Source organism: Phyllobates terribilis, unplaced genomic scaffold, assembly GCF_046119375.1.
Source record: "Phyllobates terribilis strain yellow unplaced genomic scaffold, ASM4611937v1 Scaffold_12__6_contigs__length_324123572, whole genome shotgun sequence".
Lineage (NCBI taxonomy): Eukaryota > Metazoa > Chordata > Amphibia > Anura > Dendrobatidae > Phyllobates > Phyllobates terribilis.
Window position 1 is genome coordinate 34,265,541 of NW_027362772.1, and position 17,112 is coordinate 34,282,652.

A 17,112-nucleotide genomic window follows, 5' to 3' on the forward strand; every position below is an offset into this window, starting at 1 on the left:
CGCCGGCATGAGGTTATGAAAAGCTTCCGCCTCCACGAGCGTAAAAGGCCACATTTCAAGTGCAAGCTGCTGCCCAGAAACATGGCAGTTTAGTATTGTGGCCTGTGGGTGGGTGGGTGGCAGGCTGCATACTTGTGCTTGCATTCCAAGTAACAGAAAACTAAGCAGATGGTGGCCTCTATCATCATCATGGCCTCACCTCGGCACTATGAACTCTCCTGAAGGAGAAGCCAGGGCTCACCGGAGGAGTCTCCGGTTCTCTGGTGGGCCCGTCCAACCCTGCCGATAAGCAGTCCTGGCCTAGAAAAGTGTGTGGAAAGATTCCCGGACACTCTATGGCTGCTTTTTTAATGTGGATGGGACGTGCTTATGCATGTTATTTCTCAAACCGAATTGCAGATCAGGCCATTGCCCAACTCTGTAGTCATGAAATTAAAGGCACAAAGAAAGATGTTTGTGTGTCGAAGCACCACCGACAAGTGCGAGCTGATGTTGCACGGGCTGCCATTGCTTCTGTAACAAGCTGCATTAGTGGACTTCCTGGGAGAAATGACACCCAGAGTAGATACGGTTTCCCTCTATGCCAGTTCTTTCACCGAGTTAAGGAATATGGCTGTGGTGAAATACAACTCTCACTGAGAAGCAGTGTCAGACTGAAAAACATTGGGCCCACCAGAGGATTTGATTCTGAGGGCCCACCTTTCTCCCACACTCAAGAGCCCCATAGCAGGTGCAAAGTTTGCGCCTATCATGATCTCTCCTGATGGGGAAGCCAGGGCCCACCCGAAGATTCTCCAGTGGGCCCGTCAAACCCTGCTGAGAAGCAGCCCTGGATAAGAAAAGTGTGTGGGAAGGTTCCCGGACACTCTATGGCTGCATTTTAAATGTGGACTGGCTCCGTACCGTCCCTGGCCACATTCACTTGTCCACATGTTTGTGGTTAGGCGGTCCTTCCCAGTAAGTGCACTGGGGAGGGCACGGGTAATGTTGTGGGACCCGTGCTTGTGGAAGGTGGAGACGATACCGGGAGAAAAAGTGGTGGCTGGGGACCGAGTATGGACACCCGGCCGCCGGCATGAGGTTGTGAAAAGCTTCCACTTTCACGAGCCTAAAAGGCCACAATTCAAGTGCAAGCAGCTTTAGAGGACGTCTTGGGAGAAATGACAGCTGGAGTAGATATGGTTTCCCAAGTCCTTTCACCAAGCTAAAGAATATGGCTGTAGTGAAATACAACTATCAGCAAAAAATGTGTGGACTGGCTCCGTACGGTCCCTGGCCACATTCACTTGACCATGTGTTTGTGGTTAGGTGGTCCTTCCCAGTAAGTGCACTGGGGAGGGCACGGGTAATGTTTTGGGCAGCTGGAGACCGAGTATGGACACCCGGCCGCCACCGGGCATGAGGTTATGAAAAGCTTCGGCCTCCATGAGCCTAAAAGACCACATTTCAAGTGAAAGCAGCTTTAGAGGACTTCCTCAGAGAAATGACAGCTTGAGTAGATATGGTTTCCCAAGTCCTTTCATCAAGCTAAAGAATATAGCTGTGGTTAAATGCAACTCTCAGCAAAAAAAGCTGTGGACTGGCTCCGTACCGTCCCTGGCCGCATTCACTTGACCACGTGTTTGTGGGCATGCAGTCCTTCCCAGTATGTTCACTGGGGAGGACACGAGTAATGTTGTAGGACCCATGATTGTGGAAGGTGGAGACGACACCGGGACCAATAGTGGAAGCTGGGGACCGAGAATGAATACCCGGTCGCTGCCGCCATAAGGTTTTGGACAGCTTCTGCCTCCAAGAGCCTAAAAGGCCACATTTCAAGTGCAAGCAGCTGTCTAAAATGTGGCAGTATAGTATTGCAGTCTGTGGGTGGGTGGGTGGGTGGCTGGCTGCATACTTGCGCTTGCATTCCAAGTAATGGGGTAGGGACAACTGAACGCTTCGCTGGGACAAGAACGTGGGCGGTGATTGATGCAAGTCTGCAATGACAGGTGCATGGCGGGACACATCTTCACATACGCCAAGGAACACTTATGATGTGCACACTTTTAGGCAGAGACCTGGGAGTCAGAGCTGCTTCCAAGTGTCTTCCCCATGCTGTTTCATGTCTTTTCAGCAATATATGCATGTGTCTGATGATGTGTCACACACCACATGGCCAGATAAGGTTGTAAAATGTTAAAATGACATTTCCTGGTGAATGCATTTGTCTTGGTTGAAAGCAATGCAAAAGTGCAAAAATGCATCAAAAACAATATGTGTGAACATAGCCCAAGATGTGGAGGAGTATTTTTGTTTTTGTTTTTTTATTTTGCCTTATATACAAGTCATTACCCTGGAAAGGATGTTCCTTAACATATTTCCCAGGAAAATCCATTTTGGTTTCATTTTTGTATGTTTTATTGTGAGTCCGTAAAAGTGGCGCAATACCTCTGACAATGTTGTTGACAGCAGTGACCTGGGAGTCAGAAATGCTTCCAGGGGTCTTCCCCATGCTGTTCTCATGTCATTTGAGCACTGTTCTCATCGATTTGGGCAATTTTTAGACCCTCTGCAGACCGCCTGGGGGAGTCGCTTGAAAAATGCTTGAGTTTCCCATAGACTTACATTGGGCTCGCTGCTCGGGTCAAGCACCAGAGTATTCCAATGCGCTCGACCCAAGCAGCGAGCACCCGAGCATTTTAGTGCTCACCCATCACTAGTAATAAATCTTTATTTTGGACTTGTGCTTTGACAGCGAAACTTTTACTTCATCAGGTGCAATTTGGACTTGAGGAAGAAAATGTTCCACCCTCATATAGTCCAGAATAAAGGTTTATTGCGTTGAATTAAGAGTAGAGTTCAGTTATTCTTCAGTGGCAGCGTGTTTACCACCAAACCTTTTTTATTTTTTGGAAATCAAGCCACCAACTGTACTATTGTTGACCACTGCTGGAACACAAAAGCCACCCAATATGTCTTCTCAAGTGTTGTGTCTTAGTTTGCACAGCCACATTAGGTGAGCAGCACCCAGGTTGTACTCAACTTATTGCCCTTTGTCTCTTATGTCAAGACATTACGGTGTAATATATCTTTTTTTATTTTTAGTTAACTGCAAACTGTTTGACACATTAAGTTCTGAATGCCACAAAGTAACATGGACCCTGTGGTGGGTGAGTAGGAGTATCTACATAAGTGTTAGAGTTTCACACTTGTGAGTAGATGATTTATGTTAATGTCAGGGTTCACTTCACCCATAGATGCGAGCAGTGTTTTCAGTTTTAGTTTATCTTGTACTAGTGACAATATTGATGTAAAAAATTTGACTTAAGGCAGGAAGCAGAGGGAGGGAAGGAGATAGCGAGGACGACCGGCTGCATTGTTTTATTCGGTTGACAGATTTTCTAATTTCTTGCTGCTGTAATTACAAGATCAGAAGTCGTCTCATCAACACCAGATCAAACACTGAGAGGGATAAACCTGATATCCTAGAGGAGAAGGTAAAATATTTCAGATTTTTTTTATAGAATATCCTTGTATAAATACTGCATATGATGGTTTTTATACAATTAAAAAATCCTATTTTCATTACCAATATATACGTAACTAGCTATTGAACCCGTTCTACGCCCGGGTGGCGAGCATTTTTATTGGTATATGGTCTCCCATGCTGGTATGTGCTGCCCCCCTCCTGGTATTTGTGCTGCCCCATCCTGTCCCCACCATCCTATCCTGGTACGCATGGCACCCCTCATCCCCAATCCTGGTATGCATGGCACCCCTCATCCCTATCCTGGTATGCATGGCACCCCTCATCCCCAATCCTGGTATTCATGGCACCCCTCAACCCCAATCCTAGTATGCATGGCACCCCTCATCTCCAATCCTGGTATGCATGGCACCTCTCACCCCCAATCCTGGTATGCATGGCACCCCTCACCCCAAATACTGGTATGCATGGCACCCCTCATCCCCAATCATGGTATGCGTGGCACCCCTCACCCCCAATCCTGGTATGCATGGCACCCCCCATTCCTATCCTAGCATGCATGGTACCCCATCACTCATCCCTATCCTGGTATGTATGGTATCTCTCATCCTGGTATGCATGGTACCCCATCCCTCATCCCCATCCAGGTATGCATGGCCCCTCATCCGAATCCTGGTATGCATGGCACTCCTCATCCCTATCCTGGTATGAATGGCCCCTCATCCCCAATCCCGGTATGCATGGCACCCCTCATCCCCAATCCCGGTATGCATGGCACCCCTCATCCCCAATCCCGGTATGCATGGCTCCCCTCATCCCCAATCCTGGTATGCATGGCTCCCTCATCCCTAATCCTGGTATGCATGGCTCCCTCATTCCCAAACCTGGTATGCATGATACCCCTCATCCCCAATCCAGGTATGCATGGCTCCCCTCATCCCCAATCCTTGTATGCATGGCTCCCTCATCCCCAATCCTGATATGCATGGCACCCCACATCCCTAATCCTGGTATGCATGGCTCCCTCATCCCCAATCCTGGTATGCATGGCACCCCTCAACCCCAATCCTGGTATGCATGGCACCCCTCATCCCCAATCCTGGTATGCATGATACCCCTCATCCCCAATCCTGGTATGCATGATACCCCTCATCCCCAATCCTGGTATGCATGGCACCCCTCATCCCCAATCCTGGTATGCATGATACCCCTCATCCCCAATCCTGGTATGCATGGCACCCCTCATCCCCAATCCTGGTATGCATGGCACCCCCCATTCCTATCCTAGCATGCATGGTACCCCATCACTCATCCCTATCCTGGTATGTATGGTATCTCTCATCCTGGTATGCATGGTACCCCATCCCTCATCCCCATCCAGGTATGCATGGCCCCTCATCCGAATCCTGGTATGCATGGCACTCCTCATCCCTATCCTGGTATGAATGGCCCCTCATCCCCAATCCCGGTATGCATGGCACCCCTCATCCCCAATCCCGGTATGCATGGCACCCCTCATCCCCAATCCCGGTATGCATGGCTCCCCTCATCCCCAATCCTGGTATGCATGGCTCCCTCATCCCTAATCCTGGTATGCATGGCTCCCTCATTCCCAAACCTGGTATGCATGATACCCCTCATCCCCAATCCAGGTATGCATGGCTCCCCTCATCCCCAATCCTTGTATGCATGGCTCCCTCATCCCCAATCCTGATATGCATGGCACCCCACATCCCTAATCCTGGTATGCATGGCTCCCTCATCCCCAATCCTGGTATGCATGGCACCCCTCAACCCCAATCCTGGTATGCATGGCACCCCTCATCCCCAATCCTGGTATGCATGATACCCCTCATCCCCAATCCTGGTATGCATGATACCCCTCATCCCCAATCCTGGTATGCATGGCACCCTTCATCCCCAATCCTGGTATGCATGATACCCCTCATCCCCAATCCTGGTATGCATGGCTCCCTCATCCCCAATCCTGGTATGCATGGCTCCCTCATCCCCAATTCCGGTATGCATCATACCCCTCATCTCCAATCCTGGTATGCATGGCACCCCTCATCCCCAATCCTGGTATGCATGGCACTCTTCATCCCCAATCCTGGTATGCATGGCACCCCTTATCCCCACTCCCGGTATGCATGGCACCTCTCATCCCCAATCCTGGTATGCATGGCACCCCTCATCCCCAATCCCGGTATGCATGGAACCCCTCATCCCCAATCCCGATATGCATGGCACCTCACATCCCCAATCCCGGTATGCATGGCATCCCTCATCCCCAATCCTGGTATGCATGGCACCCCTCATCCCCAATCCCGGTATGCATGGCACCCCTCATCCCCAATCCTGGTATGCATGGCTCCCTCATCCCCAATCTCAGCATGCATGGCACCCCTCATCCCCAATCCTGGCATGCATGGCACCCCTCATCCCCAATCCTGGTATGCATGGCACCCCTCATCCCCAATCCTGGTATGCATGGCACCCCTCATCCCCAATCCTGGTATGCATGGCTCCCTCATCCCCAATCCTGGTATGCATGGCTCCCTCATCCCCAATCCTGGTATGCATGATACCCCTCATCCCCAATCCTGGTATGCATGATACCCCTCATCCCCAATCCTGGTATGCATGGCACCCCTCATCCCCAATCTTGGTATGCATGGCTCCCTCATCCCCAATCCTGGTATGCATGGCACCCCTCATCCCCAATTCTGGTATGCATGGCACCCTTCATCCCCAATCCTGGTATGCATGGCACCTCTCATCCCCAATCCTGGTATGCATGGCACCCCTCATACCCAATCCTGGTATGCATGGCACCCCTCATCCCCAATTCTGGTATGCATGGCTCCCTCATCCCCAATTCTGGTATGCATCATAAACCTCATCTCCAATCCTGGTATGCATGGCACCCCTCATCCCCAATTCTGGTATGCATGGCACTCTTCATCCCCAATCCTGGTATGCATGGCACCCCTCATCCCCAATCCTTGTATGCATGGCACCCCTCATCCCCAATCCTGGTATGCATGGCACCCCTCATCCCCAATCCTGGTATGTATGGCACCCCTCATCCCCAATCCTGTTATGCATGGCACCCCTCATCCCCAATTCTGATATGCATATCTCCCTCACCGCCATCCTGGTATGTATAGCACACCTCATCCCTATCCTGGTATGCATGGGCCCCTCATCTCCAATCCTGGTATACATGGTACCCCTCATCCCTATCCTGGCATACATGATACCCTTCATCCAGATCCTGGTATGTATGGCACCCCTCATCCCAATTCTGGTATGTATGGCCTCCTCAGCCCTGAAACCTGGTATGCATGGCTCCCAATCCCTCATCCTAGTATGCATGGCATTAAATCCCTCATCCTATCCTGGTATGCATGGCACCCCTCATCCTTATCCTGGTATGCATGGTACCCCTCATCCCTATTCTGGCATGCATGATACCCATCATCCTGGTATGCATGGCACCCCATCCCTCATCCTGATATGCATGGTACCCCGCATTCCTATCCTGGTATGTATGGTACCCCTCATCCCTATTTTGGTATGCATGGTCCCCTCACCCCCCAATCCTGGTATGCATGGTCCCCTCACCCCCAATCCTGGTATGCATGGTCCCCTCACCCCCCAATCCTGGTATGCATGGTCCCCTCACCCCCCAATCCTGGTATGCATGGGCCCCTCATCCCCCAATAATGGTATGTGTAGTACCGCTCATCCTAGTATGCATTGTCCTCTCACCCCCCAATCCTGGTATGCATGGTCCCCTCACCCCCCCATCCTTGTATGCATGGTCCCCTCACCCACCAATCCTGGTATGCGTGGTACCCCTCACCCCCCAATCCTGATATGTGTGGTACCCCTCACCCCCCAATCCTGGTATGCGTGGTCCCCTCACACCCCAATCCTGGTATGCATGGTACCTCTCACCCCCCAATCCTGGTATGTGTGGTACCCCTCACCCCAGAATCCTGGTATATGCATGGTCCCCTCACCCCCCAATCCTGGTATGTGTTGCCCCCTCATCCCTTTCACACTGTACACACATACAACAAAAAAATAAACAGTTATACGCACCTTTCTTCTCTGTGCTCAAACCATGCTGCGTCCTGTTCTGCTGGAGGCCGGGGGAGGAGTGCGGCGCCGGAGCACCGCGCTGTCTGGCGCCATTTTGCTGAAGACACACGGTAAATGTGTCTTCAGTAAAATGGCGCCGGATAGCATTATGCGCATGCACCGATCCGACGCCTCACTCCTGCCCCGGTCTCCGGCGAAGAGAGGCGCTGCGGCAACACTCCTCCTGGTCAGGTAAGTATGTAAGTATGACGCCGGAGATCGCGGTATGCGTTCAGTATCTACGCATACTGCGATCTCCGGCGCCATACACCTCCTCTTACCTGTAATGGCTGGATGCCTGCTTCTGTCTGGAGCCTGCTTAAGAAACAAGCATTCCTCACATGTATTAAAGCTGTCAAACAGTCACAAATCATGCACACGGGAGTGATTCAAACATATCGCCGAGTACGCTGAAGATACTTGGTACTCGCCCGAGCATACTCGCAGAAAGGGTTAACCGAACATACTCGCTCACCACTAGGTAGTATACAAACATGACACATTCCCTATATTTATGTCACCAATATCTGTATAGATTTCCAACCATATGAGGATCTTCTAGTACTTTGGACAGTTCAGAGCTTGGAACCATTAGTTGATCCTCTGGTACTTTGTTCAGCTCAGAGACTTGGTCCATCTATGGATCTTCTGGTACTTTTGCCAGCCTAGAACCATGGACCACTGGAGGATCTTCACATTCAATGGGCAACCTCAAGCCTTGAACCAATAGGGTAATCCTTGGTACTTTTGTCAGCTCAGAACCATGGACCATTCGATGATTCTCAAGTTCTATGGGTAACTTAGAGCCTTGGTCCAATGGTGTAATCCTTAGTTATTTGGTTTCTCATAGCCATAGATCATCTGAGTATCGATCGTCTTGAACTATGGTCAGATCAAAGCCTTGCACCATCAAATAATCCTCTGTTACTTTGGTCATCTAAAAGCCTTTGACCATCACAGAATCCTCGGTGTCAGAAAAATATTAAGAAGATATTAAGAAGTCTCTCTCCCAGACCCCTCTTCCCTCCTCCCCTACAGTAATTGTCAAAAGAGAAGAGCTGACACTTGGTCAGTGGCATCTATGCAAATTAACGCACACATGAGAAGTGCCTTGTAAGCAAATGCTAGCACATTGGGTGCTACCAAACCCAATTAACACAGGTATGCGATAAATCTACATCTAGGTGAGAATGTTCTATTCCCAGGAGCTTCAAAGGAACTCTGTCACACTACTCACAATTTCCAGCCACAAACTCTGGGATGTTTGGAGCCGACACGAAATATAGAATAACTAAAGTTCCATACGTCCGATAATAATGGAGCCCATATTTTTAGTGACAGGATCAGCTAAGGAACAATATGCTTATTATCCCGTAGTGGTAAGCCTCTCCGGGGTGCTATGGCGCACCCGTACCAAAATAACAGGCCGCAACTATGCCATGTGTCATCTCTGGAGAAAGGTAAAATCATAATAGAAAATATGGTACCACTTTCGGGCTTCTGCGACCAACTGGTAATACTGTAGGTTATCACAAAAGCCAACTATTCTAATCAAAATATGAAGGCTGGAGCCAAGCCCACGTGATGTCATCCCAGAGTGTGTGGGCAGGTCTGCCCTTCGGCATAAAGGACACAGACGAAGGGGGAGTAGTACTCATTGTAAGGAGTATATGTTTCATAAGCAAGGGGTCACGTTCGCTGAACGGTCAATTGGAGAGCTCCCCTCCAGCTATATTGAGTCGTCTCTGTGAACTGTATAGTAAGTTTCTTCTTTAATCCTGTTTATTTTGTGTAACTGTATATATATTCTGCATTATAATGTCCCCTTTTGTAAAATCTTTGTATATTTTTGCTAAACACTGCCTCCCTTTTGGATTAAATATAAAATGTAATAGTCCTGTTTCTTTTGCTTTGTAATCGTTCCCTCCCACGAAGACACATACGCTACCAGAATGCAGGCGTCCGACCAGGCCTGTATTATATTTCAAACTGGCTGGTGGTGGCAGCGAATAATAATAATTGGGCTATCGTGAAGCTGACATATACACATATTCCTTGCGCTGGAATCTGGAGGTGTGATGACATACACTTTCTTCTCACCTGACGATATCTACGTAGTGAGTAGTCTGGATCGTGTGCGCACGGATCCCTGACAAAATCATAACATAGTGACGGCAACGGAGAGACATTGTGTGATCTCCCCTGTGTCGTCACTGACGGTCCTGACACTCTGGTACTTTGGTCATCTCGGAGACTTTGACAACTGAAGAAATCTTGAGTTCTTTAAGAAGCTTAAAGCATTGGATCATCAAACGATCATCTGATATTTTAGCCATATCCGATAGTTAAACCATCATAGTATCCTATGGTTCATTGGTCAGCTCAAAGCGTTAGATCATTGAAGGCTCCTGCAGAACTTTGATCATCTCTAGGACCTTTGTAAGATGCTTTGGTCCTCTGATCAGTGATCCTGATGATTTCAGTGTTCAACAGCAGGTTTGGATAAGCTTCATGTCATTAGCTAAGTTCAAACTTACTCAGGAAAGGAGAGAAGGTCAATGAATGGTGGAACAATCCAACTACTTCAGTGAACGTGTCCACCTTTAATTGAACCATGAATACCACTGTTATCAATGCCTTTCAAAGTAAAACCATTAATAAGAATCAATATGTTCATTGTGAAATAAACCCAAAATATTCTGATAGCCTCAGGAACTACTGACCAATTAACTCGATCAGTTGTCAGGAGGTCATCGTACTTCTTCGTTTTATTGGTTCCAAATCACTATCAAGCTGGAACTCAAGTGAAACTTCAACTGCAAATGTAAGAGGGTGACCTTGTCTGTATGTGTACATATAATGCCATATCCTGTTTGCAATATGAAAATGTTTTATGATTAATTGCCCTACATGTTAGTAGAGGGTAGTGTAGGAAAGGGTTAAGGAGTTTGGGAGCTGCTGAGTGTGGGAGGAGCAGATTCAGTGGATCAGAGAGCAGTTTCCTGGTTGCATGTTAGTTTCCAGGGAGAGAGAGAAAGATGTAAGACAAGTACAGTTGGTGGTCCAGGGAGTACCTTTGGCACAAGTTGTCCAGCAGAGAAGAACCTGTACTCAGATACTCTGAACAGACATTTCTGTACGTTCGGGACCTACGGTCCATAGGATTCACAGTGAGTTGTGTCTCCACAAGCCTTCAGAGAAGGGGAAGCCGGACGGGAAACAGTCAGTACAGGGATTCTTACTACTGCAAGGGTCTCATAGACCAGGAGTGTTCACTATGAAAGGGACAACTCGGGACAAATGGACACTGAACATCTATACGTGCGGTGTGTCGAACGGTGACCCTGGTGGAGTCGGTATACAATGTAATGTGCTGTATGAAGACATTTACAAATGTTCTAGTAAAGTTCTTTTTTATAAAATGGAACAGAACTCCTTAAATGTGTGCGCGGCCGTTCCTGAGATGAGAAGACTGAAGATGTCAGAGATCTATGATCCAGATGTGAGTGTTCTGCACCACACACACAACATGGGAAAATTGGGACTTTTATCTTTGTCAGGGGACCAGGGTATGGGAACACATCAGCCTCTGGACATAACTACCACCCTGAGTCCCTTACAAACTTGGCGTAGTCGGCAGGATGCGAGTACCTCGCATGAAAAGAGCGGGATGGAGAAGACCCGCGGCGCAGATGAGGTGCCTGAAGATAAACAAATGCAGCGGAGAGAATTGAAAAGTGTACGAAATGAGATTGCGGATGAACATGGCGATGCTAAGATGGTGGCCGGTAATGTGAGTCCCAAGATGGTGGAGGATGGCGCAGAGATTGGCGAAGGTTCCGCCCTGAACACAAAACGGCACGGAAAGCAGTATGGTATGGACGCCGGCCCAGATGGAGATTACGGCCCCCTGTGAGCGGTATCCGCCCACAGTGGGCGCGGCGAAGGAAGAAGAAGTTCCGCCTACCACTGAAGATCCCAGAGACAGAGTGGGAAGATTTGCTGAAGGCAGCCCCGCCCATGGAGGGGCGGAGTCTTGAAAGAGGATCTCGTGTGATGAGCAATGCGGCGCCATTGCTGAAAGGAACGGAGAAGCGGCGACAGCATAACAAGATGGCTCATCATGGCGGCTGCGGGAGGATGGAGTGGAGCCGGCGCAGGGAGCGCGACGGAAAGGAGGAACGCCCAGGAGGCCGCTGGGGAGTCTTTGACCTCCATAACTATCCCCTTGAGAGTGGTCTGCCTTTTGTACCAGGCTGGTACCCTTTTCACGACCCGAGGGGAGATTCCATCCCCCTTGCGGAGGCCCTGAAGGGGCTCGTGATGACAAGCACTGAGGAGAAGCGAGTGGCGGTCCGGGAGGAAGCGGCTGGAGGAGCAATGACCGAGGAGGTGCCAGCAGTCGAGGACAAGCCGGCTCCGGTGACCACGGCAGCGGTGAGTCGCAATGTGGGCCCTGTCCCCAGCCCCCAACCCCCTACTTACCAGGAGGTAGTGAGGACCCCCAGGGAAGAGGAGGCCCGGTGGATCGCCGGGGTGATCTCAGAAAAGAAGAAGCGGGAGCGCTGTATCCGCGAAGAACTGCGGAGGCGGGGGTGAGGAGCAATGTCCGGCCGGATGACTAGCGGCATCGTGTGGCATTTCGATTCGTCCCGCGGCTACGGGTTCATACAGGAAGTGGGGACCGGCGAGAAGGTCTACGTCAACCAAGGGTCTGTTGACACCCCCGGTCTCTTGTTTATCGGTAACCGGGTTGGGTTCATTAAAGAGCGTGGGCCCCGAGGCCCGTATGCGGTGCCCGTCACCGTTCTGTCTGACATGGAAGAACAGGCGATGGATCGGCCTGTACGGCCGACGGTAGTGGCCGCAGTACAGCTGGCTGTGGGCCAGAGTGACAGAGTCAACTCCAGAGGGGGATACCCTGCGCTGGGGTCAGTGGGGGCAATGGCCGGTTCACAGGGAAGCGTGCGGTCGGAAGCCTCGAATGTGTCAGCATCGGAGACAAGGAGCCGGAGCGACAGCGGAGGATCGGTCTCCAGTGGTTCATCCTCTGGGACCACCATCATCTATATGCAGGGTCAGGGAGTGGCCCACTACGGTGGTCCCAGGGGAGTCCTCGAGTGAGCGGCTGCTTTAAAAGCATCTGGTTGTGCTCGTTGCACAGAGGAAGACAAGGAACTGTTCTGCGTTCCTAGTGGCAGGAGCCCCTGTTCAGCCTGGTGATGACCGGAGGTGGCCCAGGATGCGGTCACTAAAGAGAGACTGCTCCGCATCTCTTAAAGGGCAACCAGCCCTTATAGCACCATGGAGCAATGGTGCTGGCCAGACGACCAGAAGATAATTTTTTTATGTGTGTGTTTTTCCCCCCTCCAAGTTCTGTTGCGCACGTTTGCGCATTCCCCTGCTGGATTATGGGACTGAATCCTAACAGGGTTAACTAAGGACTGTGCGCAACTGCTTCATGGACTGTGTCCTAGTAAAGAACTGTCGAGCGGTTCAAGGTCCTCAACGGGACCGTACCCAGTAAAAGGAGGGAGGGGGAGAAACTGTCAGGACGACCCGAGGATCGAGCCGGGTCACTTCTCCAGGACTGTCGGAGCAGGATTTGTTGGCCAGCTGGCCTGTGGTGGACAAATTTTTATTTTTTTTTTTTGAGTTTATTTGTTTTTGGTCCCAGGAGCAAGGGGACCGGAGTCCGACGGACTCATATCCAAAAGAACTTGAACTCTGTGTTCCAGGGTCCCAACCGAGTGGGACCGAGGTCAAGATTGACCACCAAGAAACAAGAAAAAGTGAATTAATATATTGTGTGTTTTAATATGAATATATGTGTCGAATGTTTTAAATGTGCATTGTGTTTTTACAGGTGTTCTCATGGTCGGGACGACCATGTTTAAGGAGGGAGGAAATGTAAGAGGGTGACCAGGACCTGGTCATGCATATAATGCCATATCCTGTTTGCAATATGAAAATGTTTTATGATTAATTGCCCTACATGTTAGTAGAGGGTAGTGTAGGAAAGGGTTAAGGAGTTTGGGAGCTGCTGAGTGTGGGAGGAGCAGATTCAGTGGATCAGAGAGCAGTTTCCTGGTTGCATGTTAGTTTCCTGGGAGAGAGAGAAAGATGTAAGACAAGTACAGTTGGTGGTCCAGGGAGCACCTTTGGCACAAGTTGTCCAGCAGAGAAGAACCTGTACTCAGATACTCTGAACAGACATTTCCGTACGTTCGGGACCTACGGTCCATAGGATTCACAGTGAGTTGTGTCTCCACAAGCCTTCAGAGAAGGGGAAGCCGGACGGGAAACAGTCAGTACAGGGATTCTTACTACTGCAAGGGTCTCATAGACCATGAGTGTTCACTATGAAAGGGACAACTCGGGACAAATGGACACTGAACATCTATACGTGCGGTGTGTCGAACGGTGACCCTGGTGGAGTCGGTATACAATGTAATGTGCTGTATGAAGACATTTGCAAATGTTCTAGTAAAATTCTTTTTTATAAAATGGAACAGAACTCCTTAAATGTGTGTGCGGCCGTTCCTGAGATGAGAAGACTGAAGACGTCAGAGAACTATGATCCAGATGTGAGTGTTCTGCACCACACACACAAGGGAAAATTGGGACTTTTATCTTTGTCAGGGGACCAGGGTATGGGAACACATCAGCCTCTGGCCATAACTACCACCCTGAGTCCCTTACACATATCTGTTGAAAATATCAACAGTTCCCTTCGAGCACAGAATAGACGCTTCATTGACTTTGGGTTGGCGGTTTACTTGCATGAAGGAGCATATTTTGCCTACACAGGATGACACATTCTGCAATTACCAATATTTTCCATTTAAAGATAAGTCAGTCGTAAAGTTTTTACTTTATTGTTTTTGCAAAGTTACCAGTATTAATGTGTTTTTAAACAGTTTGAATTGTTAGGTATGCCTTCCTACAGAACCAGAACCAAGTTTGAAATTTAACTGCATATTCCCGTGCAGTCCCCATGTTATATGGTATTAGTGAATATAAGAACCCTACATGGAATTTGTAATTGATTACATATACCAAATTGTTTTTCTATTGCTGTTTAGGATCATGGACAACAATCCAATGTGGAAAAAATTGAATTTTCTAGTTTTGGTTTTCCTTTTTAAATGTGACATCAATAGGTGCAATAATGGTATGTTAAACGTAAAATTTAAATACAATATTACTACCTCATATTAACCAAACTCTAACTTTTATAATATGATCTCCTATGTACAAGAATATACAGTAACTTCCATATTACTGCCCCTTAAGTAGAAGAATATAACTACTATAATACTGCTCCCTATGTGTAATAATATAACTACTATAATACTGCTCCTATGTACAAGAATGTAACTAGTATAAAACTGCTTCCTATGTGTAATAATATAACTACTATAATACTGCTCCTATGTACAAGAATATAACTACTATAATACTGCCCCAATGTACAAGAATATACTATAATACTGCCCCTATGTACAAGAATATAACTACTATAATACTGCTCCTATGTACAAGAATAAACAAGAATAAAACTACTATAACACTGCCCCCTATATACAAGAATGTAACTACTATAATACTGCTCCTATGTACAAGGATATAACTACTATAATACTGCTCTCTATATACAAGAATATAACTACTATATTACTGCTCCTATGTACAAGAATAGAACTACTATAATACTGCTCCTATATAAAAGAATATAACTACTATAATCCTGCTCCCTATGTACAAGAATATAACTACTATAGTACAGCCGCTATGTACAAGAATATAACTACTATAATACTGCTCCTAGGCACAAGAATATAACTACTATAATACTGCCCCTATGTACAAGAATATAACTACTATAATACTGCTCCTATGTACAAGAATAAAACTACTATAATACTGCTCCTATGTACAAGAATATAACTACTATAATACTGCTCCTATGCAAAAGAATATAACTACCATAATACTGCCCATATGTACAAGAATACAACTATTATAATACTGCCCTCTATGTACAAGAATATAACTGATATAATATTGCTCCTGTGTACAAGTACATAACTACTATAATACTGCCCCTATGTACAAGAATATAACTACTATAATACTGCCCCTATGTACAAGAATAAAACTACTATAATACTGTCCACTATATACAGGAATATAACTTCTCTAACACTGCTCCTATGTACAGGAATATAACTATTATAATACTGCTCCTATTAACAAGAATATAACTACTATAATATTGCCCCCTATGTACAAGAATGCAACTACTATAATACTGCTCCTATGTACAAGAATATAACTACTATAATACTGTTCCTATGTACAAGAATATAACTACTATAATACTGCCCTCTATGTACAAGAATATAACTACTATAATACTGCCCACTATGTACAAGAATATAACTACTATTATACTGCCCCTATGTACAAGAATATAACTGCTATAATACTGCTCCTGTGTACAAGTACATAACTACTATAATACTGCCCCTATGTATAAGAATATAACTACTATAATACAGCCCCTATGTACAAGAATATAACTACTATAATACTGCCCCCTATATATAGGAATATAACTACTATAATACTGCTCCTATGTACAAGAATATAACTACTATAATACTACTCCTATGTACAGGAATATAACTACTATAATACTGCTCCTATGTACACGAATATAACTACCATAATATTGCCCCCTATGTACAAGAATATAACTACTATAATACTGCCCCCTATGTACAAGAATATAACTCTTATATATTTCTGCTACTATGTACAACAATATAACTGTTATAATACTGCTCCTATGTACAAAAATATAACTACTATAATTCTGTCCCCTATGTACGAGAATATAACTACTTTAATACTGCTCCTATGTACAGAAATATAACTGATATAATACTGTTCCTATGTACAAGAATATAACTGCTATAATACTGCCCCTATGTTCAAGAATATACTGTAACTACTATAATTCTGCTCCTATGTTCAAAAATATAGCTATTATAATACTGCTCCTATGTACAAAAATATAACTACTATAATGCTGTCCCCTATGTACAAGAATATAACTACTATAATACTGCCCCTATGTACAAGAATATAACTACTTTAATACTGCTCCCTATGTACAAGAATATAACTACTATAATACTGCCCCTATGTACAAGAATATAACTACTATAATACTACCCCTATGTACAAGAATATAACTACTATAATACTGCCCCTATGTACAAGAATATAACTACTATAATACTACCCCTATGTACAAGAATATAACTACTATAATACTGCTCCTATATACAAGAATATAACTACTATAATACTGCCCCTATGTACAAGAATATAACTACTATAATACTGCTCCTATCTACAAGAATATAACTACTATAATACTTCTCCTATGTACAAGACTGTAACTACTATAATACTGCTCCTATGTA

At 46.6% G+C, this 17,112-nt stretch overlaps 1 protein-coding gene across 1 annotated transcript in view; it reads left to right on the forward strand.

Annotated features, from left to right (window-relative positions):
- The first annotated feature begins 3,213 nt into the window (after positions 1-3,213).
- Positions 3,214-17,112, forward strand: part of LOC141172997 (B-cell receptor CD22-like) — a 60,949-nt gene continuing 47,050 nt past the window's right edge. The window contains exons 1-2 of the mRNA XM_073657614.1: positions 3,214-3,476; positions 14,701-14,789. Coding sequence (XP_073513715.1) covers positions 14,705-14,789 — 85 coding nt within the window. The 5' untranslated portion in view covers positions 3,214-3,476; positions 14,701-14,704. The remainder of the gene's footprint in view (positions 3,477-14,700; positions 14,790-17,112) is intronic.